Below are 23,393 nucleotides of genomic sequence, written 5' to 3' on the forward strand. Positions count from 1 at the left end.
TGAGATCCAGAAGAGTTTTCTCTAGATTTCCTTCCAATATTTTTGTAGTTTCGTATCTTATTTTCTCTAGGTTTCCTTCCAATATTTTTGTAGTTTCGTATCTTAACATTCACATTTAAGTCTTGAATCTATCTCGAAGTGATTTTTCTATATGCTGAGAGATAAGGGTCCAGTTTCATTCTTCTGCATGTGGCCATCCAGCCCTCCTAGTACCATTCATTGAAGAGAGTGTCCTTTCCCCAGTGTGTGTTTCTGTCGGCTCTGTCAAAGATCAATTGGCTGTGAACATGTGTCTGTCTTTCTGGGTTCTCTCATCTGTCCCATTGATCTAAGTGTCTAGTTTTATGCTAGGATTATACTATTTTGGTTACTATGCACTCGTCAAAAATTTTGTAGTTCTAATTTGCAGTGAAATGGGATGCCTCTAGTTTTGTTGTTTTTGCTGAGCATGACTTTGGGGTCTTTGAGCTCTTTTTTGGTTCTTTTTTATGAATTGTAGGACTTTCCAATTTTGTGAGTGATGACATTGGTATTTTGGTAGGGGTTGTATTGAATCTCTAGACTGCTTCGGGCAGTGTGGTCATTTTAATGCTATGAATTCCTTCCATGAGCATGAAATGATTGTCCATTTCTTTCTGTCCTCTTAAACATTTTCATCAGTGTTTTGTAGTTTTCCTTGTAGAAATCTTTCACCTCCTTGGTAAAATCTCTTCTGTGGCATACATTTTTCCATGTTGCTGCTATTGTAAATGGGATTGCCTTCTTAATTTCTTTCCCAACCAGACCATTATTGGTGTATAGAAATGCTGCTGATTTTCTTGTTGTTGTTGTTGATTCTGTATTCTGCAAATGACTGTATTAATTTATTTATCAAGTCTAGGGGTTTTCTGGTGGAGCCTTTACACGTTTCTAGATCCAAGATCACATCTTCATCAGACAAGAAGAATTCGATGTCCTCTTTTCCAGTGTGGATGCCTTTTATTGTTTTCTCTTGCCCGATTGTGTGATGTCGAATAGGAGTGGTGAGAACGGGCATCCTCGTCTTGTTCCTGTTTACAGAGGAAATGCTTTCAACTTTTCCCCATTCTATAGTAGGTTAGCTATGGCTTTGTCGTATCAGCTTTTATTATTTTCACGTACGTTGTTTTGTTTGTTTGTTTGTTTGTTTTTGTTTTTTGAGACAGAGTCTCACTCTTGCCGCCCAGGGTGGAGCGCAATGGTGTGATCTTGGCTCACTGCTCCCTCTGCCTCCTGGGTTCAAGCAATTCTCCTGCCTCAGCCTCCCAAGTAGCTGGGATACCTGGCTCATGCCACCACACCTGGCTAATTTTCGTACTTTTAGTAGAGATGGGGTTTCACCATGTTGGCCAGGCTGGTCTTGAACTCTTGACCTCAGGTGATCCACGCACCTCAGCCTCCCAAAGTGCTGGGATTACACGCGTGAGCCACTGCACACAGCCCAACCATTTTCAGGTATGTTTCTTCTATACCTAGTTTGTTTGTTACTTTTTTCAAGACATGGTCTCACTCTGTCTTTCATGTTGGAATACAATGGCACCATCATAGCTGCAGCTTTGAACTCCTGGGCTCAAGCCACTTCAGCCTTCTGAGTAGCTGAGACTACCAGTGCATGTCACCACAGCTGGCTAATTTTTATTTTTTTGTAGAGATCTATGTTCCTCAGGTTGGCCTTGAACTGTTGACCTCAATTGACCCTCCCAGCTCAGCCTTCCCAAAGCACTGGGTTGACAAGCATGAGCCATTGCCTGGCCCAGAGTCACATTTTAACATATATCTTCACTGCCAGGCTCAAGTTTTGGCAGTGACTGAGAACCCTAAGGGAAAGTGTCTGGTCAGGCTCGGCCCAGTCTGTGCACAGGAGGGGAATGGAAAAATGGCCCGTGGATGGTTCTTTTGGAGAACTGGCCAGACAAGCACTGAGATGCCGTTTCCTGGAGTACAGGGCCGTGCCATGTCCAGCCCAGCTGCCAGGTCCAGGGCCCTCGGCACCATCTAGTTTGGGAGCTCATCCAGAAGTGACCTCATTTACCCAAAGCAGCTGGTCTCCTTTCCAATCTGGTCCCATTTGAGAGATGCAACTGGGCCCTGTCTTCCAGGAAACCATTTCAGTGCATGCCTTTGTCCCCGCACTGGCTGGCCTCTCTGTACCGTGAGAACTTGGGTTATGCAAGGCTCTGCCTGTCAGCTGACCATCATGAAGCAGCTCTCTTCTGTTCCGGTGAGGCCGACTAGACTCCGACACCCCTGCCCTGGGTCTGACCATTCTCTCCTTCACCCAGAAGTGACCTCCAACCCGATCCTGTGCCCTGTCTTCTGGCAGCTGCTCTGGGGAAGGGCATTTTGGCCTCAAGGGCTTAGAGTGTCGTTTTCTGTTTTCTGTTTGTCTTTCCAGAGCTGTTTGGGACAGCCGATGCATCAGTCCAAGGACTGCTTCTTTCGAAGGCGATCTTTCTTTCAAGGGTGGGTATAAAAGTTCTTGTGGCTGGGCGCAGTGGCTCACGCCTGTAATCCCAGCACTTTGGGAGGCCGAGGCAGACGGATCACGAGGTCAGGAGATCGAGACTAAACTGGCTAATGCGGTGAAACCCCGTCTCCACTAAAAATACAAAAAAAATTATCTGGGCGTGGTGGCGGGCACCTGTAGTCCCAGCTACTCGAGAGGCTGAGGCAGGAGAATGGCATAAACCTGGGAGGCAGAGCTCGCAGTGAGCCAAGATCGCGCCACTGCACTCCAGCCTGGGTGACAGAGCGAGACTCTGTCTCAAAAAAAAAAAAAAAAAAGAAAAAGAAAAAAAAATTCTTGTGATATTTGTGTATGAAATCAGCCTTCACTACATGGATAGGACCAGCACGCTTCCGTGGCACGACTCTACAATCTTACTACATTTTTTTTTTTATTTTGTATTTTATTTATTCCTTTTTAGACAGAGTCTCATCACTCTGTCGCCCAGGCTGAAGTGCAGTGGCGAGATCTCGGCTCACTGCAACCTCCACCTCCTGGGTTCAAGCAATTCTCCTGTCTCAGCCTCCCAAGTATCTGGGACGACAGGCACACGTCAAAACGCTCAGCTAATTTTTGTATTTTTAGTAGAGATGGGGTTATGCCATATCGGTCAGGCTGGTCTCAAACTCCTGACCTCAGGTGATCGACCTGTCTTAGCCTCCCAAAGTGCTAGGATTACAGGTGTACATTTATTTATTTATTTGCGATGGAATCTTGCTCTGTATTTATTAATTTATTTATTTGAGATGGAGTCTTGCTCCATCACCCAGGCTAGAGTGCAGCGCTGCAGTCTCGGCTCACTGCAACCTCTGCCTTCCGGGTTCAAGCGATTCTCCTGCCTCAGTGTCCTGAGTAGCTGGGATTACAGGTGCCTGCCACCACAGCTGGCTAATTTTTGTATTTTTAGTAGAGACAGTGTTTCACCGTCTTGGCCAGGCTGGTCTTGGACTCCTGACCTCATGAACCACCTCCCTCAGCCTCCCAAAGTGTTGGGATTACAGGCCTAAGGCACCGTGCTCGGCCATATTTATTTATTTAATTATTTAGAGACAAGGTCTTGCTCTGTCACCCAGGCTGGAGTGCAGTGGCGCCATCTCAGCTCACTGCAGCCTCCGCCTCCGAGGTTTAAGCGATTCTCATGTCTCAGCCTCCTGAGTAACTGGGACTACAGGTATGCACCACCACGCAGGGATAATTTTTTTCTATTTTTTTATAGAGACACAGTTTCACCACTTTGGCCGGGCTGGTCTCGAACTCCTGACCTTAGGCGATCTGACAGCCTCGTCCTCTCAAAGTACTGCGATTACAGGCATGAGCCACCGCGCCCGGCCTCTCACTACATTTAAATGATGCAGTGGCTCACACCTGTAATCCTAGCACTTTGGGAGGCCAAGGCAGGTGGATCACCTGAGGTCAGGAGTTCGACACGAGCCTGGCCAACATGGGGAAACCTCGTCTCTAGTAAAAATACAAAAATTAGTCAGGCGTGGTGGTACAAGCCTGTAGTCCCAGCTACTTGGAAGGCTGAGGCAGAAGAATCACTTTAACCAGGAGGCAGAGGTTGCAGTGAGCCGATTTCATGCCACTGCACTCCAGCTTGGGCGATAGAGTGAGACACCATCTCAAAAAAAGAAAAAAATATGATGCCGGGGCATCTGGGCCTGAATACCTGCACGAGCACAGTCATGTCCAGGCCAGGGCTGCCGGTCGAGGTCCGGCCCCATCTCTTCCAGCAGAAAGGGAGCAAGCTTGCGGGGCGGCTGGGGGACAAGATCCCAGGATCTCAGCCTCTGCTCATGGATCAGCTCTGAGACCCCGAGTGAGCTGGGGGTGCTCTGTGAGCATTGGTTTCCCCAGCTGTCAAGTAAAGGGATTGGATGAGGGAGTCTTGTCGAGGTGGAATGATCTCAGCTTTGGGGCAGCAGTGAATGGTCCCGCTCCCTGGGCCATGCCAGTGGCCCGGCCTCGGCTGAAAACAGCCCCAATCAATACTCTGGAATGGGGATGAGGGGGCAGTCAGCTCTTGCTCCTAGTCAGAGAGATACAATAGGGCTCTGTGGCTGAGCTGGGTGCCTTGCCTCACACCTGTAATCCCAACCTTTGAGAGGCCGAGGTGGGAGGATTACTTGAGGCTGGGAATTTTGAGAATAGCCTGGACAACATAGCCAGACCCCATGTCTACAAAATAATAATAAAATAAGGTGCAATGGCACACAGCTATAGTCCAAGCTACTTGGCAGGCTGAGGCAGGAGGGTCCCTTTGCCACCACACAGGCTTTCGAGCCAGGAGGCGGGTAAGACGTAGCTGTAGACCCAAAGCAACCATCAGCCCTGGGGCCCTGCGGGAGAGGAGCACTTTCAGAACATGGAAAAGTGTGGTCATCCCATCATTAGACAGCACACATCCTACATGAATAAAAAGTCGTATGGGGAAGGAGGTTGGGGAGGGAACAAAAATTGGCACAGACATCGATAGACTGGTTTCCAGTTTCAAGGTAACAGATGCACATCATGAGACCAGAGGAGACCGAGACAAGGGCTGGATTTGGCTTTTCTAAGCAACATGTGTTCCTGCACAGGGCTGGATGGTCGCTGAGACAGAGATGGAAGCCAGGACACGGGAGCCCACCGGGCCCAGATAGGTACAGACAGCAGAGGCTCCTGTTCTGTCCTCGCCACCCACGAGGGTGACACTGCTTGTAAATGGTGGCTGTGCTCTCCCAGCAAGAAAAAAGCACAACTAAATCCACACTGCACACAGAGGCAGACAGAAAGCCTTCAAGTGGCTCTGTTTTCTGCTCCCTGCCTCGCCAGGTCCACAAGCAGAGAGGAGTGTCAGGCGCATGGCCCCGCTGTCAGGCTCCCCAGCGAGCTGCGGGCTCAGCAGGAGCTGCCCACTGACACACGGGGCACCCACTCCTCCCACCTTGGGAGCGGTCGCCAGACAGAGCCGCACTGGGTGCTGGTGTCATCCAGGGACCCCACACACTTCCTTAAATGTGATCCTGCTTCCCTCTGGGCAGCTGCATCCTCTCCTCCTACAGGACCGTCTGGAAACTTGGCTCTCAGTTTGCTCTCCCTTCTCTCCTCTGCCTGCCCCAAGCCCCTCTCTCTAAAACAGTGATGCAACCTTCTTGGGGTTATTTCTTGAAAATACTTGGCGGCCTCCATGCTTCTGTTTTCTTTAGCCAGGTGGTCAGGAGGGTTTACAAAGAATGCCTGGGCTCCCCCGCAGGTGCCGGCAGATGGGGTAGCAAATGGTCCTGTGCCTCCACCTGCTCTGGGAGGGAGTCTCCTGTCTCTAGGCCTGGCCCCTTCCTAACCCTCCACATATCCTGTTCTCCAGAGACTTCAGAACCCACTCCTGAGAACAGCGAAGCCAGGCACTTATGGGAAGACCAAATGCTGCCAGAACACGGATTGTCCAGGGATTACATTCCAGCATCTTATTAGGTATCTGGATCTGTTGGGAAAAAAATTAGAAACTACGTATAAAACGTAAAAATATTCAAGTATCAAAAGGTTATTTAGGATGAAAGTTTTAAAACAAGTCATCAGCAAGCTGCTACCACCAAGTGGAGGCTTTTACAAAAGTTGAGCCAGTCCACTGAGCTGAGAGGACAGAAATGGAGTCAGCTGTGCTGGGGCAGGGGCAGGGACACTTGGGGCAGGGAGTGTGTGGGCAGAGAAGCCAGAGAATTCCCGGCCTGTGGAAGCCAAACACGAGAGCCTGGGCCGGAAGGGCGGTCAGGATCGGGGGACGAGGTCGCTCTCCCTGGAGAAGGAACCCTAAAGTGCGTAGCCTGGGATTCTCTCCCTGGGGGTCCTGTCGCCCGACATTTCATGGGCCTTCTGAGCTGCCTTCCAAGGAGGACAAACACGGCAACAAAAGACCCATTTCTGCACAAAAATCCTTCTGGAAAGAAAAAGAAGAAAGGCAAGAATGGAGTCCAAACGCTCCCCAGTGCTGACTAAGCCTCTCCAACCCTGTTCTAAGTGGAGTGTGGTTTCTAAGTCAGGGAATGGAAGAGGCCCCACCCACACAGGCCTTGGCCCCACAGGATGAAGCAGCAGCGTTTATTCCAGATACAATAGTGAGGGAATCCGGTCACGTTCCCTCCTCCCCAGAGAGGGCACATCTCGACAAGTGATTCGGTAGAAATCTTTTAGACTCTATAAGTTAAGTTCATAAAAACCACTCCTTTCACCCTGTCTCCCAGGGCCAGGCCTGGACTCTGAGATGAACTGGCTTGGGGGCGCCCTCGGGTGGCCACATAAAAAACCCACAGTCTGAGGCCAGCCTGGGGCTCTCAGACCTGGGCGGGACCTGCCCAGGCCACCTGTCCTTCCGCTTTGGGCCGCTGTCTCTTGGCAGATGGCCTGACACTTGGGGGTGGCCCAAGGATGCCTCAGAAAATCTTGATTCCCACTCTACAGATGGCTTGATAAGCCAGAGGTTTCCAGGCTGTCTGTCAGCCTCCAGGAGATGGACTGGGACCTTTAGACATCGGTGGAGAACAGGATGCTCTGTCTCTTGCTGTCCAGGGCAGGGATGGCCTCCAGCCACAGGAAGTACAGCAGCACCTCGACCTGCCCTCGCAGAGTGGGGAAGAGGAGAGTGGCTCAGAGGGGAGCTCACAGCTGCTGGTGGGGAGGTCTTTGGGACCCAAGTCACCAAGTCCACCTTAGATGCTAGAAACCCCTGCTGGTGTCATGAACCCCTGACAGTGAGACGGGGGTGGGGTGGGGTCCTGACAAGGCATGACTTGTTGGGTGGGGGGTGGTTATTTATTTTAGAGACGCACAGGGCCTTTCTCTGTCCCCCGGCTGGAGTACAGCAGCTCCATCGTAGGTCACTGCAGCCTCTAACTCCTGGGCTCAAGCAATCCTCCTGTGTCAGCCTCCCAGATACCTAGGATTACAGGTGTGTGCCACAATGCCTGGCTAATTTTTCTTTGTATTTTTTCTAGAGACAGGGTTTGCTACATTGCCCAGACTGGTCTCAAACACCTGGGTTCGGTTTTCCTGCCTCGGTCTCACAAAGTGCTGGGATTACAGGCATGAGCCACCATACCCGAACACTTGGGGTGGTTTTAAGCCCCCAGCAAGGTGCACCAGCAGGACCAGGAGGTGGCCTGGCCATCCCCTATCACTCCCATCCATGCAAACCTAGGCAAGTCCCTCTCTCTGAATCTCAGCCACCACCACATACGATGCAAGTAGGAAGATGGGCAGGACTAGGGGTGGGGCAGGCAGAGGCCACCTCTGTCAGGCTGGGGTGGCATGGGCTGGAGACTGTCTTCCCATACCTGGGACATGATCTCCAAGGACCTGCTGTCGGTCATGGTGATAGGCTGGCTTGGATTGGCAGGGAGCTTGCTCTCCTTCTCGGAAGGCTGGAGCAGCGTGGGGCCAAAGACCGTGGCGAGGTTGTGCAGGGACATCTTATTGACTGCCTCCTCCTCTGCCACCCTGTAGAGGACCAAAGCAGAGGGTGTCATTACAATGCCACCACCAGGAGAGAGGCAGAGGGGCTGTGCCGTGCTGGAGTCCTCAGGGAGGGAGTGACCTCGACCCTGGCTGTGCTGCAAGCTGACTTCAGCCCTGGTACTTCTGGGTCTCAGTGGCCCAGGACAAGGGGCCAGCTCTGGGCTGGTGGGGAGGTTTTCATGATGTGGTTGGGAGGGAAGAGAGGGGTCCAAGTGCACTGCTGGCCGTGTCCAAAGCTCTGAGCTCTTTGTTAAGGCCACAGTGCAGAGGGAGGAGGGTGGCAAAGAGGAGAGGCAGGGGCAGGGGTGGCAGTGGTGCTAGTCCTTAGAAGCAGTGAGTTACTGCAGACAGGGGTCAGGGGAAAATGTCCTTGGTGCTGGGGGTCTGGTGGGAGCAGAGGGGCACCCCGCGGCCTGGGGACCTGGAGCCCCAGGCAGCTACGGGAGAGCTGGGCTACCTTTTCAGGTGGTCCAGAAGGAAAAGGAAGGGGAGCAGGTTGGCCTCTGGCAGGGACAGCAGCAGGTTGAGCATGCAGCTCTTCTTTGCAACTGGGTCTGGAAGAGCTGCAGGAGGCAGTGGGTTACTCCTTGGGGTCACAACGAGCCAGAGACCTCTCCGGAGGTGGTCACATGGAGCGCCCGGGACATGAGTCCTTGTGCAGTTTAGGCTTGTCATCATCGTCACACACACAGCGCTGGCCACCAGTAATGACCCTGCGAGGGGCACCTGTGTGGGGTGTGAACCACCTGAACGCCTTTTCTCTACCTCGCAGGGGTCAGCAGCACCCGGCAAACAGCAGCAGGAGGAGCCACTAGAGCAGCTGCTCATGGGCAGAGCTGCCCTTGGGCAACTCCTGCCACCACCCCCTCCCCAGGGGAGCCCGAGGCAGCGGAGGTTCGGCATGGAATGAAACAGGGGAGTGAGGGACACAAGGAGGTGGGAAGTAGGAGGGCCCCAGCCCCACCAAGTATGGAGAGACCCCCTCGTCGTCCTGGACACCACAGGGGCACCTGCAGGCTGGGAGACCAGCTCCTCTGTGCATGGGCCTGGGAGGCAGACCTGCCCTAAGGGTGATGCAGAGGCTCCAGGTGCTGCAGACGCCAGCGCCCACTCTAGACATCAGCCTCCAGGTTGACTAAGGGTCAGGTCATGTTTGAAACCATGCTTGGCTGCACCAGGACCCATGGCAAGAGCGCCTGGGCACCAGCGTTCAGCCCTGGTCCGCAGGAAGGAGGACAGCAGACTTTAGGACCCCACAGCACGGCAGTGCTGACCATTTCACCCACGTGGCCTCCTTGAGAAATACGGACGGGGAGCCCTCTGGGGATGGGCAAGGTCTTCCAGGACAGGCTCGGTTTTGGTCCCCTGCTTTCTGAGGTTGGGTTAAAATGCTGACCATGGCAGAGAGGGCACAGCTCAGGTTCCCACACCTCACTTTTCACAGCCTCCAAGGGCAGCAGTGCACATGGAGGAGACATCTCCCACGAGGCCAAGTCCTCTTTGCTGAGGACAGTTGCACAGGTAGTGCACTGCAGAAGGGTAACACCTTAGAGGGGGTGTCATTTGCATCATAGATGCAAAATTCACCGGTGAAGACTGATGTAGTTTGTCCCTAAAGTTTTGCTTTGATTTGCAGATATTTATCCATGGCAGTTTCCTGAAAGATGTCTATAGAAGGTTTTGAGGAATGGGAACCTTTTAATTTGCTACTAAACTAAACCCCAAGGGCCCATTATATGCCAGCGTGGTCCTAGAGATTCCATACTCATTCAGTTCCTTTTCATCATAGGAAGTGGGCATTATAATATCAGGTCCACTGTAAGAGGTGGAGGCTGGGCGTGGTGGCTCATGCTTGTAATCCTAGCACTTTGGGAGGCCTACCTGTGCAGATCGCAGGAGTCCAAGAGTTTGAGACCAGCCTGGGCAACACGGTGAAACTCTGCCTTTACAACACATACAAAAAGTTAGCCGGGCTTCGTAGCATATCCCTGTAGTCCCAGCTATTCGGGAGGCTGAGGTGGGAGGATCGCTTGAGCCTGGGAGGTGAAGGCTGCAGTGAGCCCAGATTGCACAACTATACTCCAGCTTAGGCCACAGAGCAAGACCTTTTTATTCTCAAAAAATAAAATAAAATAATAAAAAGAAAGAAAGAGAAAGGAACAGATCAATAGGTACAATAAAGTAACGTTTGTATAAAAAAAGCAAAAGAACATATTTGTTTATTTGGATATTTGCTTATGTTCATAAACTACCTCTAGAAAGATACCAAGAAACTGAATCTATTTGGTTGCATCTGAGAAGCTACAGGAATAGGGACGGGGTTGAGATGGTGCTTTCTGAATTTTGAAATATACAAATGTATTGTCTATTTAGAAATAAGTGGGCCAGGCGTGGTGGCTAGGCCGGGTGCGGTGGCTCTCGCCTGTAATCCTAGCACTTTGGGAGGCCGAGACTGGCAGATCACTTGAGGTCAGGAGTTTGAGACCAGCGTGGCCAACATGGTGAAACTCCATCTCTACTAAAAATACGAAAATGGCCAGGCGCTGTGGCTCACCCTTGTAATCCCAGCACTTTGGGAGGCTGAGGCGGGCAGATCACCTGAGTTCAGGAGGTCGAGACCAGCGTGACCAACATGGAGAAACCCATCTCTACTAAAAATACAAGATTAGCCTGGCGTAGTGGCGCATGCCTGTAATCCCAGCCACCCAGGAGGCTGAGGCAGGAGAACCGCTTGAACCTGGGAGATGGAGGTTGTGCTGAGCTGAGGTTGTGCCATTGTACTCCAGCCTGGGCAACAACAGCGAAACTTTGTCTCACAAAAAGAAACAACAACAACAACAACAACAACAACAAACCACACACAAAAATAGCTTCGTGTGGTGGTGGGTGCCTATAATCCCAGCTACTCAGGAAGCTGAGGCACGAGAATTGCTTGAACCTGAGAGGCAGAGGTTGCAGTGAGCCAAGATCAGGCCACTGCACTCCAGCCTGGGCAATAGAGCAAGACTCAATCTCTAAATAAATATATAAAATAAATAAATAAATAAATAATATTAAGACAAAAATCATAAGGACATTACATAAACCACGTTATGCCAGTGATTTTTTAAAATATCAAAACAGGCAGTTTTATAGAAAAATATAACTTCAGGCCAAGTGGGGTGTCTAATGCTTGTAATCCCAGCACTTTGGGAGGCCGAGGTTGGCGGATCACTCAACCTCAGGAGTTCGAGAGCAGCCTGGCCAACATAGTAAAACCCCAACTCTACTAAAAATATAAAAATTAGCTGGGCATGGTGGCACATGCTTGTAACCCCAGCTACTCGGGAGGCTGAGGTGGGAGAATCACTTGAACCTGGGAGGCAGAGGTTGCAGTGAGCCAAGATCACGTGACTGCAACAGAGAAATTCTGTCTCAAAAGAAAAATATAACTGCATAAAAACGAAGTAGGGAGAAACAGAAAACTTTGTCTAGATCTAGAACCATTAAAGGAATTGAATGTTTATTTTAAAATCTGTATCCCATCCCCTCAAAAATCTCACAAAAAGACAAAACCAAAGAAAAGCACCTGGCCCAGATGATTTTATAGACAGCAAACATGAGGACCTGACGGTCAGCTGGCAGTGGGATGAGGCTGACCCCATCCTCTGCTTTAGCCACGGGAAGCCTCCCGTGGAGCTGTAGGAGCTCGAGATGGCATTGCGTTTGGTGCATGAGCTGGTGCAGGAGGGCTGGGATGTCTGGTTGGATCTGACTTCTGACCTCTGGGCATGGAGGTCTCTCTGCAGAGGCCCGGGCCTGGGCACAAAGGGAGAGTGGCCTTCATTATCCCGCAGGGGCCTAAATGCAGACCGTGCATCCCCGGTGACCTCGGGGACCCTTCTCTGATCATCAGGATTCTCTTGGGACTCTGGGGTCCTTGTCCTGCTCAGGCATCCCTGCCCCACTCTCCTTCAGGGCCCTCGACATGATCTTCCCTGGACACGAGTCTGGGGACAGCTGGGTGTTGTGGGCCCCAAAGGGGTGACTTCCTGCTCCTGGGCCCCACAGAGGGTCCTTGTGCTCAGGGCAGTGGCTGAGCTGGAGGATGCGCTGGAACTCGGAGCACACAGCACTGGCTTGCTGTGGTACCTGTGCCATGAAATTAAAGGCAGTATCACCAGGAAGGAACACAGGGCTTGCAGGATCACGGAAAACCTTCTTAGTGTTATCTTGACACCACTGATGCCAAGTGTCCAGGTGCTTGTAGGATGGCCTGCCACTCAGTCCAGGGGCAGGAGCAACGGGGAGATCCCACAAGCAAAGTGAACTAGGGGATGGGCTGAACGGGCTCCAGGCAACTGAGCCCTACTGGCAGGTCCTCGGCCTGGGCCCGGACAGGAATGAGGGGCACAGAGTGCCCAGGTAACGGCTCCTGGGAGCAGTGGGGAACCGTCGGATGCTTGAACTCTCGAGAGCTGGGCTCTGAGCGTCCTCGTCGAGCTGCCAACTCGGCCAAAGACTGAGCCAACAGTTTCTTCTGTTGCCGGGCAACGCGCCTTTTAAACCTGAGGGAGTGGCTGAGCATGCAAAGAACCCGCGCGAGTGACAGAGCGACCTTAACAGATTAGCGCGGCAAGGTTGCCGGGCAGCGCATCTTTTAAACCTGAGGGAGGGGGTGCGCGTGCACAGAATGGCGCGAGTGACAGAGCAACCTTAACGGGTTAATTAGCGCTGCAAGGTACCCGTGCAAGATACCTGCTGGCAATGGCGGCCGGCAGACCTGGGGGGGGCATGCAAGAGGTATTGGAGGGAGAGACGCCGGCACAAAGGTCGCGGGAAGAACAGGTGCCCACAATGGCTGCAGATCTGCCCGTGGATCACTGAAGATTCCTGCTCTCCTGCTGAGGTGGAGATTGCAGGGAGCTGAGATCGCACTATTGCACTCCAGCCTGGGCAACAAGAGCAAAACTCCGTCTCAAAATAAAAAAAAAGAAAAAGAAAAAAAAGAGGCCCGGCGTGGTGGCTTATGCCTATGATCCTAGCACTTTGGAAGGTCAGGACGGACAGATCACGAGATCCGGAGTTGGAGACCAGCCTGGCCAACATAGTGAAACCCCGTCTCTAGTAAAAATACATATTTAGCCAGACATGGTGGCACGCGCCTGTAGTACCAGCTACTCCGGCGGCTGAGGCAGGAGAATCATTTGAACCTGGGGGCGGGGAAGGGATTGTGATGCGCCGAGATCACGCCACTGCACTCCAGCCTGGGCAACAAAGAAATGATCTGTCTTTTTTTTTTTTTTTTTTCTTGAGACGGAGTCTCCCTCTCTCTCCCAGCCTAGAGTGCAGTGGCGCCATCTCGGCTCACCGCAAGCTCCGCCTACCGGGTTCACGCCATTCTCCTGCCTCAGCCTCTGGAGTAGCTGGGACTACAGGCGCACGCCACCACGCCCGGTTAATTTTTTGTATTTTTAGTAGAGACGGGGTTTCACAGTGTTAGCCAGGATGGTCTCGATCTCCTGACCTCGTGATCAGCCCGCCTCGGCCTACCAAAGTGCTGGGATTAAAGGCGTGAGCCACCGCGCCAGGCCGAGACTCTTTCTTAAAAATAAAGGCCGGGCACGGTGGCACTTTGGGAGGTGGAGGCGGGCGGATCACGAGGTCAGGAGTTGGGAGACCACCCTGGCCAACATAGCGAAACCCCGTCTCTACTAAAACTACAAAAAATTAGCCGGGCGTGATGGCCGGCGCCTGTAGTCCCAGCTACTCCCGAGGCTGAGGCAGGAGAATGGCTTGAACCCGGTAGGCGGAGCTTGCGGTGACTTGAGATCTCGCAACTGCACTCCAGCCTGGGTTACAGTGCAAACCTCCGTCTTGAAAAAAAAAAGAGAGACAGAGAGCGAGACAGAGAGAAAAAGGTTTATTATTTTGAGACTCCGTCTCAAAAAAAAAAAAAAAAGACAGAGTCTGGCTCTGTTGCCCAGACCAGAGGGCAGTGACGCGATCTCGGCGCATCACAATCCCTGCCCCGACCCCGGGTTCAAGTCATTGTGCTGTCTCAGCCGCCCGAGTAGCTGGTACTACAGGCGCGTGCCACCACGTCTGACTAAATTTGTATTTTTACTAGAGACGGGGTTTCACTATGTTGGCCAGGCTGGTCTCCAACTCCTGATCTCCTGATCCGCCTGCCCCGACATCCCAAAGTGCTGGGATGCGTGAGCCCCCACACCTGGCCACTATTTTTTCTTTCTTTCTTGTGTGTGTGTGTGTGTGTGTGTGTGTGTGTGTGTGTTTGTGTGTGTGTGTGCGTGATGAAGTTTCGCTCTTGTTGCCCAGGTTGGAGTGCAATGGTGCTATCTCAGCTCACTGCAATCCTGGCCTGAGCAGGAGAGCAGGAATCTTCAGCGATCCACTGGCGGATCTGCAGCCATTGTGAGCGCTTAGTCTTCCCATATCTTTTGTGCGCGCGCCTCTCCTTCCAGTACCTATCCCGCAGGCGTCCCCCAGCTTCCCCCTATCGCCAGCAGGTGCTGAGATCGCGCCATTGCACTCCAGCCTGGGGGACCAGAGCGAAACTCTATCTTAAAAAAAAAAGGATGAAAATTTTGGAAAAATATGGAAGAAACCAAATGGATTTTTAGCTCAACTAACTCGTAATTATTCAGTGTCTATTTTTTGCAAGAAACCGTATATTTCATGTCTACAATCAGGGCCAGAGTCCCAGCTCTCAAGTGTGGGTGTTTCCGAAGCAAATTGAAGAACACAGGCATAAAAGTGCATTAAATTAATAAAATTTTTCTCTCTGTCTCTCGCTCTCTTATTTATTTATTTATTTATTTATTTATTTATTTATTTATTTATTTTTTGAGACAGAGGTTCGCACTGTCACCCAGGCTGGAGTGCAGTGGCGAGATCTCAGGTCACTGCAACCTCCGCCTCCCAAGTTCACGCCTTTCTCCTGCCTCAGCCTCGGGAGTAGCTGGGACTACAGGCGCCCGCCACCATGCCCGGCTAATTTTTTTTTTTTTTTTTTTTTTTTTGAGACGGAGTCTCGCTCTGTCGCCCAGGCTGGAGTGTAGTGGCGCAATCTCGGCTCACTGCAAGCTCCGCCTCCCGGGTTCACGCCATTCTCCTGCCTCAGCCTCTCCGAGTAGCTGGGACTACAGGCGCCCGCCACCACGCCCGGCTAATGTTTTTTTTGTATTTTTTAGTAGAGACGGGGTTTCACCGTGGTCTCGATCTCCTGACCTCGTGATCCGCCCGCCTCGGCCTCCCAAAGTGCTGGGATTACAAGCGTGAGCCACCGCGCCCGGCCATGCCCGGCTAATTTTTTGTAGTTTTAGTAGAGACGGGGTTTCGCTATGTTGGCCAGGCTGGTCACCAACTCCTGACGTCGTGATCCGCCCTCCTCTGCCTCCCAAAGTGCCACTGCGCCCGGCCTTTTTTTTTAAGACAGAGTCTCGGCCGGGCGCGGTGGCTCACGCCTTTAATCCCAGCACTTTGGTAGGCCGAGGCGGGCTGATCACGAGGTCAGGAGATCGAGAGCATCCTGGCTACCACGGTGAAACCCCGTCTCTACTAAAAATACAAAAAATTAGCCGGGTGTGGTCGCGAGCGCCTGTAGTCCCAGCTACTCCAGAGGCTGAGGCAGGAGAATGGCGTGAACCCGGTAGGCGGAGCTTGCGGTGAGCCGAGATCAGGCCACTGGAATCCAGCCTGGGCGACAGAGGGAGACTCCGTCTCAAAAAAAAAAAAAAAAAAAAAAAAAAAAAAGACAGAGTCTGGCTCTGTTGCCCAGGCTGGAGTGCAGTGACGCGATCTCGGCGCATCACAATCCCTGCCCCGACCCCGGGTTCGAGTCATTGTGCTGTCTCAGCCGCCCGAGTAGCTGGTACTACAGGCGCGTGTCACCATGTCTGACTAAATTTGTATTTTTACTAGAGACGGGGTTTCACTATGTTGGCCAGGCTGGTCTCCAATTCCTGATCTCCTGATCCGCCCGCCCCGACATCCCAAAGTGCTGGGATGCGTGAGCCCCCACACCTGGCCACTATTTTTTCTTTCTTTCGTGTGTGTGTGTGTGTGTGTGTGTGTGTGTGTGTGTGTGTGCCTGTGATGAAGTTTCGCTCTTGTTGCCCAGGTTGGAGTGCAATGGTGCGATCTCAGCTCACTGCAATCCCCGCCTGAGCAGGAGAGCAGGCATCTTCAGCGATCCACTGGCGGATCTGCAGCCATTGTGCGCGCCTGGTCTTCCCATTGCTTTGTAAGAGCGCCTCTCCTTCCAGTACCTATCCCGCGAGCGTCCCCCAGCCTCCCCCCATCGCCAGCAGGTGCTGAGATGGCGCCATTGCACTCCAGCCTGGGGGACAAGAGCGAAACTCCATCTCAAAAAGAAAAAAAAAAAAAGGATGAAAATTTTGGAAAAATATGGAAGAAACCAAATGGATTTCTAGCTCAACTAAATCGTAATTATTTACTGTCAATTTTTGCAAGAAACCATATATTTCATGTCCACAATCAGGGCCACAGTCCCAGCTCTCAAGTGTGGGTGTTTCCTAAGGAAATTGAAGAACACAGGCATAAAAGTGCATTAAATTAATAAACCTTTTTCTCTCTGTCTCTGTCTCTCTCTCTCTTTTTTTTTTTTTTTTTTTTTTTTGAGACGTAGGTTCGCACTGTCACCCAGGCTGGAGTGCAGTGGCGAGATCTCCGGTCACTGCAAGCTCTGCCTCCCGAGTTCACGCCACTCTCCTGCCTCAGCCTCCGGAGTAGCTGGGACTATAGGCGCCCGCCACCACACCCGGCTAATATTTTGTATTTTTAGTAGAGACGGGGTTTCACTATGTTGGCCAGGCTTTTCTCCAACTCCTGATCTCCTGATCCGCCCGCCCTGACATCCCAAAGTGCTGGGATGCGTGAGCCGCCACACCTGGCCACTATTTTTTCTTTCTTTCTTTTGTGTGTGTGTGTGTGTCTGTGACAAAGTTTCGCTCTTGTTGCCCAGGCTGGACTGCAATGGTGCGATCTCAGCTCACTGCAATCCCCGCCTGAGCAGGAGAACAGGAATCTTCAGCGATCCACGGGCAGATCTGCAGCCATTGTTGGTACCTGTTCTTCCCGCGTCCTTTGTGCCCGCGTCTTTCCTTCCAGTACCTATTGCATGCCCCCCGCCCACATTCGCCTCCCGCCATTGCCAGCAAGTGCGTTGCGCGCGTACCTTGCTGCGTTAAGGTCGCTCTGTCACTGGCGCCATTATGTGCACACGCAGCCACTCCCTCAGGTTTAAAAGGCGCGTTGCCCCGCAACATAAAGGTTGCTCTGTTACTGGCGCCATTATGTGCACACGCAGCCACTCCCGCAGGTTTAAAAGGCGCATCGGCCGGCAACACAGCTCATTGCTGGCTTAGCCTTTGGCCAAGTTGGTAGCTCGACGAGGACGCTCAGAGCCCACCTCTCGAGAGCTGAAGCATCCGACCGATCCCCACTGCTCCCAGGAGCGGTTACCTGGGCACTCTGTGCCCCTTATTCCTGTCTGGGCCCAGGCCGAGGACCTGCCAGTAGGGCTCAATTGCCTGGAGCCCGTTCAGCCCATCCCCCAGTTCACTTTGCCTGTGGGATCTCCCCGTTGCTCCTGCCCCTGGTCTGAGTGGCAGGCCATCCTACAAGCACCGGGACACTTCACATCAGTGGTGTCAAGACAATCGTTCCGTGATCCTGCAAGCCCTGTCTTCCTTCCGGGATCAGCAAGCCAGTGCTGTGTGCTCCGAATTCCAGGGCATCCTCCAGCTCAGCCACTGCACTGAGCACAAGGACTCTCTGTGGGGCCCAGGAGCAGGAAGTCACCCCTTTGGGGCCCGCAACACCCGGCTGTCCCCAGACTCGTGACCAGGGAAGGTATTGTTGAGGGCCCTGAAGGAGAGCAGGGCAGGGATGCCTGAGCAGGACAAGGACCCCAGAGTCCAAGGATTTGATGATCACCGAAGGGTCCCTGAGGTCACCGGGGATGCACGCTCTGCGTTTCGGCCCCTGCGGGACAATGGAGGCCTCTCTCCCTTCGTGCCCAGGCCCGGGCCTCTGCAGAGAGTCCTCCATGCCCAGAGGTCAGAAGTGGGCGATACGCAGAGATCCCAGACCTCCTGCACCAGCTCATGCACCAAACGAAACGCCATCTCGAGCTCCTACAGCTCCACGGGAGGCTTCCCGTGGCTAAAGCGGAGGAGGGGGCCAGCCTCATCCCACTGCCAGCCGACCCTCAGTTCCTCAAAGAAGGGCAGTGAGGACAGACCTCAGGCTGTCTCTTCAGGTCACACTCAGTGTGCACCAGGGCAGACACTCGCCCCCAGGAATGGCTCCCCCAGATCCCAGGCCTCTAGGCCCCGTGGACGCAAGTTTCCCCTGCTGCCACGCAGGCGAGGGGAGCCTCTGAAGATGCCACCTCCCTTAGAGCTGGGGTTCCGGGTCACTGCTGAAGACCTGGACCGGGAGAAGAAGGCTGCGTTCCAGCGGATCAACAGTGCACTGCAGGTTGAGGCCAAGGCCATCTCGGACTGCAGACCCTCAAGGCCTTCCTACACTTCGTGCTCACTTGCAACAGGGGCTTCTGGTCTGCCTTCTGTTTCTAAAGCACCCAGTATGGATGCACAGCAGGAGGGACACAAGCCCCAAGACGGCCTGGGCCTAGTGGCCCCCCTAGCTTCTGCTGCAGGGGCCCCCTCTACAGCTCCTGTGTTTGGGATGCAGCACAGACCACCAGGCTCCCTCCTGTTCGTCTCCTCATTTCCCCTTCCTCCCACCTTTTTCTACTTCTGGGACTCAGCCCAGGTCCTCTGGCTGATTGCTACACCCTTCGGCTCCTCATTTCCCCTTCCTCCCACATTTTTCTACTTCTGGGCCTCAGCCCAGGTCCTCTGGCTGATTGCTGCACCCTTCCCAGCTGCAAGCATGGACGGAAGCATTTCTGGAGCCAGTTCCAGCCCCCCACCCACGCCCATGGAAATCGACAGTAGTGAGGCGGACGGAGCTCGGCATTCCGTCAGAAGAAACCCTTTAAAGAGAAAGGCCAATTGGTAACAGGGCATGAGGGGGCCTGAACACCAGGGCGCCCCCAGGCAGAGCACTTCCATGGTGACCACGGGACCTGGCACAGGGAGCAACTCTGTTGGGTGGCACTTTTGTTTTTTTTGTTGTTGTTGTTTGCCAGATGCCAAATAAATATTTTTATTAACTTTCTTTCTGTACTTCACTTTTGTGTCATCAACATTTATGGCATTAACCTAAACAGAAGCCTCAGTCAATTAAAGAATAGAAAAGATAAACATTTTTAGAACTGTAAAGCGTGTTCTAAGAGTTTCTTGGCCATTTTACTTTTCTTTTTATTTATTTATTTTTTTTATTTGAGTTCCCTTAGTATTTATTGATCATTCTTGGGTGTTTCTCGGAGAGGGGGACGTGGCAGGGTCATGGTATGATAGTGGAGAGAAGGTCAGCAGATAAACACGTGAACAAAGGTGTCTGGCTTTCCTAGGCAGAGGTCCCTGCGGCCTTCCGCAGTGTTCGTGTCCCTGGGCACTTGAGATTAGGGAGTGGTGATGACTCTTAACGAGCACGCTGCCTTCAAGCATCTGTTTAAAGAAGCACATCTTGCACAGCCCTTAATCCATTTAACCCTGAGTTGACACAGCACATGTTTCAAAGAGAGCACGAGTTTGGGGGTAAGGTTATAGATTAAGAGCATCCTAAGGCAGAATTTTTCTTAGTACAGAACAAAATGGAGTCTCCTATGTCTACTTCTTTCTACACAGACACAGTAACAATCTGATCTCTCTTTTCCCCACATTTCCCCCTTTTCTTTTCGACAAAACCGCCATTGTCATCATGGCTCGTTCTCGATGGTCGCTGTCTCTACAGAGCTGTTGGGTACACCTGCAGAAAGGCTGTCACTTCACACTTGGAAGGTTGCACAGCGGCCAGGCAGAGGCACTCCTCACTTCCCAGATGGGGCGGCCGGGCAGAGGCGCTCCTCACATCCCAGATGGGGTTGCTGGGCAGAGGCTCTCCTCAAATCCCAGACGATGGGCAGCCGGGCAGAGGCGCTCCTCACTTCCCAGACAGGGCGGCCGGGCAGAGGCGCTCCTCACATCCCAACGATGGGTGGCCAGGCAGAGACGCTCCTCACTTCCTAGACGGGGCGGCGGTCGGGCAGAGGCTGTAATCTTAGCACTTTGGGAGGCCAAGGCAGGCGGCTGGGAGGTGGAGATTGTAGCGAGCCGAGATCACGCCACTGCACTCCAGCCTGGGCAACATTGAGCATTGAGTGAGCGAGACTCTGTGTGTAATCCCAGCACTTCGGGAGGCCGAGGCGGGCAGATCACTCGAGGTCAGGAGTTGGAGACCAGCCTGGCCAACAGGGCGAAACCCCGTCTCCACCAAAAATACAAAAACCAGCCAGGTGTGGTGGTGTGTGCCTGCAATCCCAGGTATTCGGCAGGCCGAGGCAGGAGAATCACGGGAGCCCCAGGCAGGGAGGTTGCAGTGAGCTGAGATCATGCCACTACACTCCAGCCAGGGCAACAGAGGGAGACCGTCTCAAAAAAGGAAAGAAAGAAAGAGAGAGAGAGAGAGAGGGAGGGAGGAAGGAAGGAAGGAAGGAAGGAAGGAAGGAAGGAAGGAAGGAAGGAAGGAAGGCAGGCAGGCAGGCAGGCTTTTGTCTTTACTTTCCATCACATCCCTGGGGGACCATTTAAGCTGACGCCCGCAATTGCAAGTCGGGGATCCAGTGTCACCAAAAACAAGGCAGGCTTCACGTGCAAGTCTGGGCCGGCTTCTGACCCTAGCAACCCCACTTCCCGCGTGGGCACAGCAAGGAGGAACCTGGCCTCTAAGGCTCCCTCATGCGCCATCAGGAGTTCTGCTGGACACAGGTCCAATGGGCCATCCTCCAGCTCATCCTTCTCCATGTCGGGCTTTTGAGCCCGTCATAAATTCCTTCCCTAGAGTGAGATCCAGAAGAGTTTTCTCTAGATTTCCTTCCAATATTTTTGTAGTTTCGTATCTTATTTTCTCTAGGTTTCCTTCCAATATTTTTGTAGTTTCGTATCTTAACATTCACATTTAAGTCTTGAATCTATCTCGAAGTGATTTTTCTATATGCTGAGAGATAAGGGTCCAGTTTCATTCTTCTGCATGTGGCCATCCAGCCCTCCTAGTACCATTCATTGAAGAGAGTGTCCTTTCCCCAGTGTGTGTTTCTGTCGGCTCTGTCAAAGATCAATTGGCTGTGAACATGTGTCTGTCTTTCTGGGTTCTCTCATCTGTCCCATTGATCTAAGTGTCTAGTTTTATGCTAGGATTATACTATTTTGGTTACTATGCACTCGTCAAAAATTTTGTAGTTCTAATTTGCAGTGAAATGGGATGCCTCTAGTTTTGTTGTTTTTGCTGAGCATGACTTTGGGGTCTTTGAGCTCTTTTTTGGTTCTTTTTTATGAATTGTAGGACTTTCCAATTTTGTGAGTGATGACATTGGTATTTTGGTAGGGGTTGTATTGAATCTCTAGACTGCTTCGGGCAGTGTGGTCATTTTAATGCTATGAATTCCTTCCATGAGCATGAAATGATTGTCCATTTCTTTCTGTCCTCTTAAACATTTTCATCAGTGTTTTGTAGTTTTCCTTGTAGAAATCTTTCACCTCCTTGGTAAAATCTCTTCTGTGGCATACATTTTTCCATGTTGCTGCTATTGTAAATGGGATTGCCTTCTTAATTTCTTTCCCAACCAGACCATTATTGGTGTATAGAAATGCTGCTGATTTTCTTGTTGTTGTTGTTGATTCTGTATTCTGCAAATGACTGTATTAATTTATTTATCAAGTCTAGGGGTTTTCTGGTGGAGCCTTTACACGTTTCTAGATCCAAGATCACATCTTCATCAGACAAGAAGAATTCGATGTCCTCTTTTCCAGTGTGGATGCCTTTTATTGTTTTCTCTTGCCCGATTGTGTGATGTCGAATAGGAGTGGTGAGAACGGGCATCCTCGTCTTGTTCCTGTTTACAGAGGAAATGCTTTCAACTTTTCCCCATTCTATAGTAGGTTAGCTATGGCTTTGTCGTATCAGCTTTTATTATTTTCACGTACGTTGTTTTGTTTGTTTGTTTGTTTGTTTTTGTTTTTTGAGACAGAGTCTCACTCTTGCCGCCCAGGGTGGAGCGCAATGGTGTGATCTTGGCTCACTGCTCCCTCTGCCTCCTGGGTTCAAGCAATTCTCCTGCCTCAGCCTCCCAAGTAGCTGGGATACCTGGCTCATGCCACCACACCTGGCTAATTTTCGTACTTTTAGTAGAGATGGGGTTTCACCATGTTGGCCAGGCTGGTCTTGAACTCTTGACCTCAGGTGATCCACGCACCTCAGCCTCCCAAAGTGCTGGGATTACACGCGTGAGCCACTGCACACAGCCCAACCATTTTCAGGTATGTTTCTTCTATACCTAGTTTGTTTGTTACTTTTTTCAAGACATGGTCTCACTCTGTCTTTCATGTTGGAATACAATGGCACCATCATAGCTGCAGCTTTGAACTCCTGGGCTCAAGCCACTTCAGCCTTCTGAGTAGCTGAGACTACCAGTGCATGTCACCACAGCTGGCTAATTTTTATTTTTTTGTAGAGATCTATGTTCCTCAGGTTGGCCTTGAACTGTTGACCTCAATTGACCCTCCCAGCTCAGCCTTCCCAAAGCACTGGGTTGACAAGCATGAGCCATTGCCTGGCCCAGAGTCACATTTTAACATATATCTTCACTGCCAGGCTCAAGTTTTGGCAGTGACTGAGAACCCTAAGGGAAAGTGTCTGGTCAGGCTCGGCCCAGTCTGTGCACAGGAGGGGAATGGAAAAATGGCCCGTGGATGGTTCTTTTGGAGAACTGGCCAGACAAGCACTGAGATGCCGTTTCCTGGAGTACAGGGCCGTGCCATGTCCAGCCCAGCTGCCAGGTCCAGGGCCCTCGGCACCATCTAGTTTGGGAGCTCATCCAGAAGTGACCTCATTTACCCAAAGCAGCTGGTCTCCTTTCCAATCTGGTCCCATTTGAGAGATGCAACTGGGCCCTGTCTTCCAGGAAACCATTTCAGTGCATGCCTTTGTCCCCGCACTGGCTGGCCTCTCTGTACCGTGAGAACTTGGGTTATGCAAGGCTCTGCCTGTCAGCTGACCATCATGAAGCAGCTCTCTTCTGTTCCGGTGAGGCCGACTAGACTCCGACACCCCTGCCCTGGGTCTGACCATTCTCTCCTTCACCCAGAAGTGACCTCCAACCCGATCCTGTGCCCTGTCTTCTGGCAGCTGCTCTGGGGAAGGGCATTTTGGCCTCAAGGGCTTAGAGTGTCGTTTTCTGTTTTCTGTT

General features: G+C 51.9%; 2 protein-coding genes across 2 annotated transcripts; one reads left to right on the forward strand and one right to left on the reverse strand.

Annotated features, from left to right (window-relative positions):
- Positions 1-6,981: 6,981 nt before the first annotated feature.
- On the reverse strand, positions 6,982-11,479 carry LOC129467871 (breakpoint cluster region protein-like). The gene is made up of 4 exons (XM_055252728.2): positions 9,896-11,479; positions 8,472-8,740; positions 7,834-7,996; positions 6,982-7,114 (listed from the first exon to the last, which is right to left on the reverse strand). Exons 1-4 carry the CDS (start codon positions 9,968-9,970, stop codon positions 7,025-7,027), a joined length of 597 nt encoding a protein of 198 aa, XP_055108703.1. The 5' UTR covers positions 9,971-11,479; the 3' UTR covers positions 6,982-7,024.
- Positions 11,480-12,760: 1,281 nt separating this feature from the next.
- On the forward strand, positions 12,761-19,225 carry LOC129467521 (putative POM121-like protein 1). The gene is given in 4 exon segments (XM_055252037.2): positions 12,761-12,841; positions 14,479-14,523; positions 17,558-18,817; positions 18,899-19,225. Coding segments are annotated over 4 exon segments (1,554 nt in total). The 3' UTR covers positions 19,067-19,225.
- Positions 19,226-23,393: the final 4,168 nt, after the last annotated feature.

The sequence above is a fragment of the Symphalangus syndactylus genome, chromosome 18, assembly GCF_028878055.3.
Source record: "Symphalangus syndactylus isolate Jambi chromosome 18, NHGRI_mSymSyn1-v2.1_pri, whole genome shotgun sequence".
NCBI lineage: Eukaryota > Metazoa > Chordata > Mammalia > Primates > Hylobatidae > Symphalangus > Symphalangus syndactylus.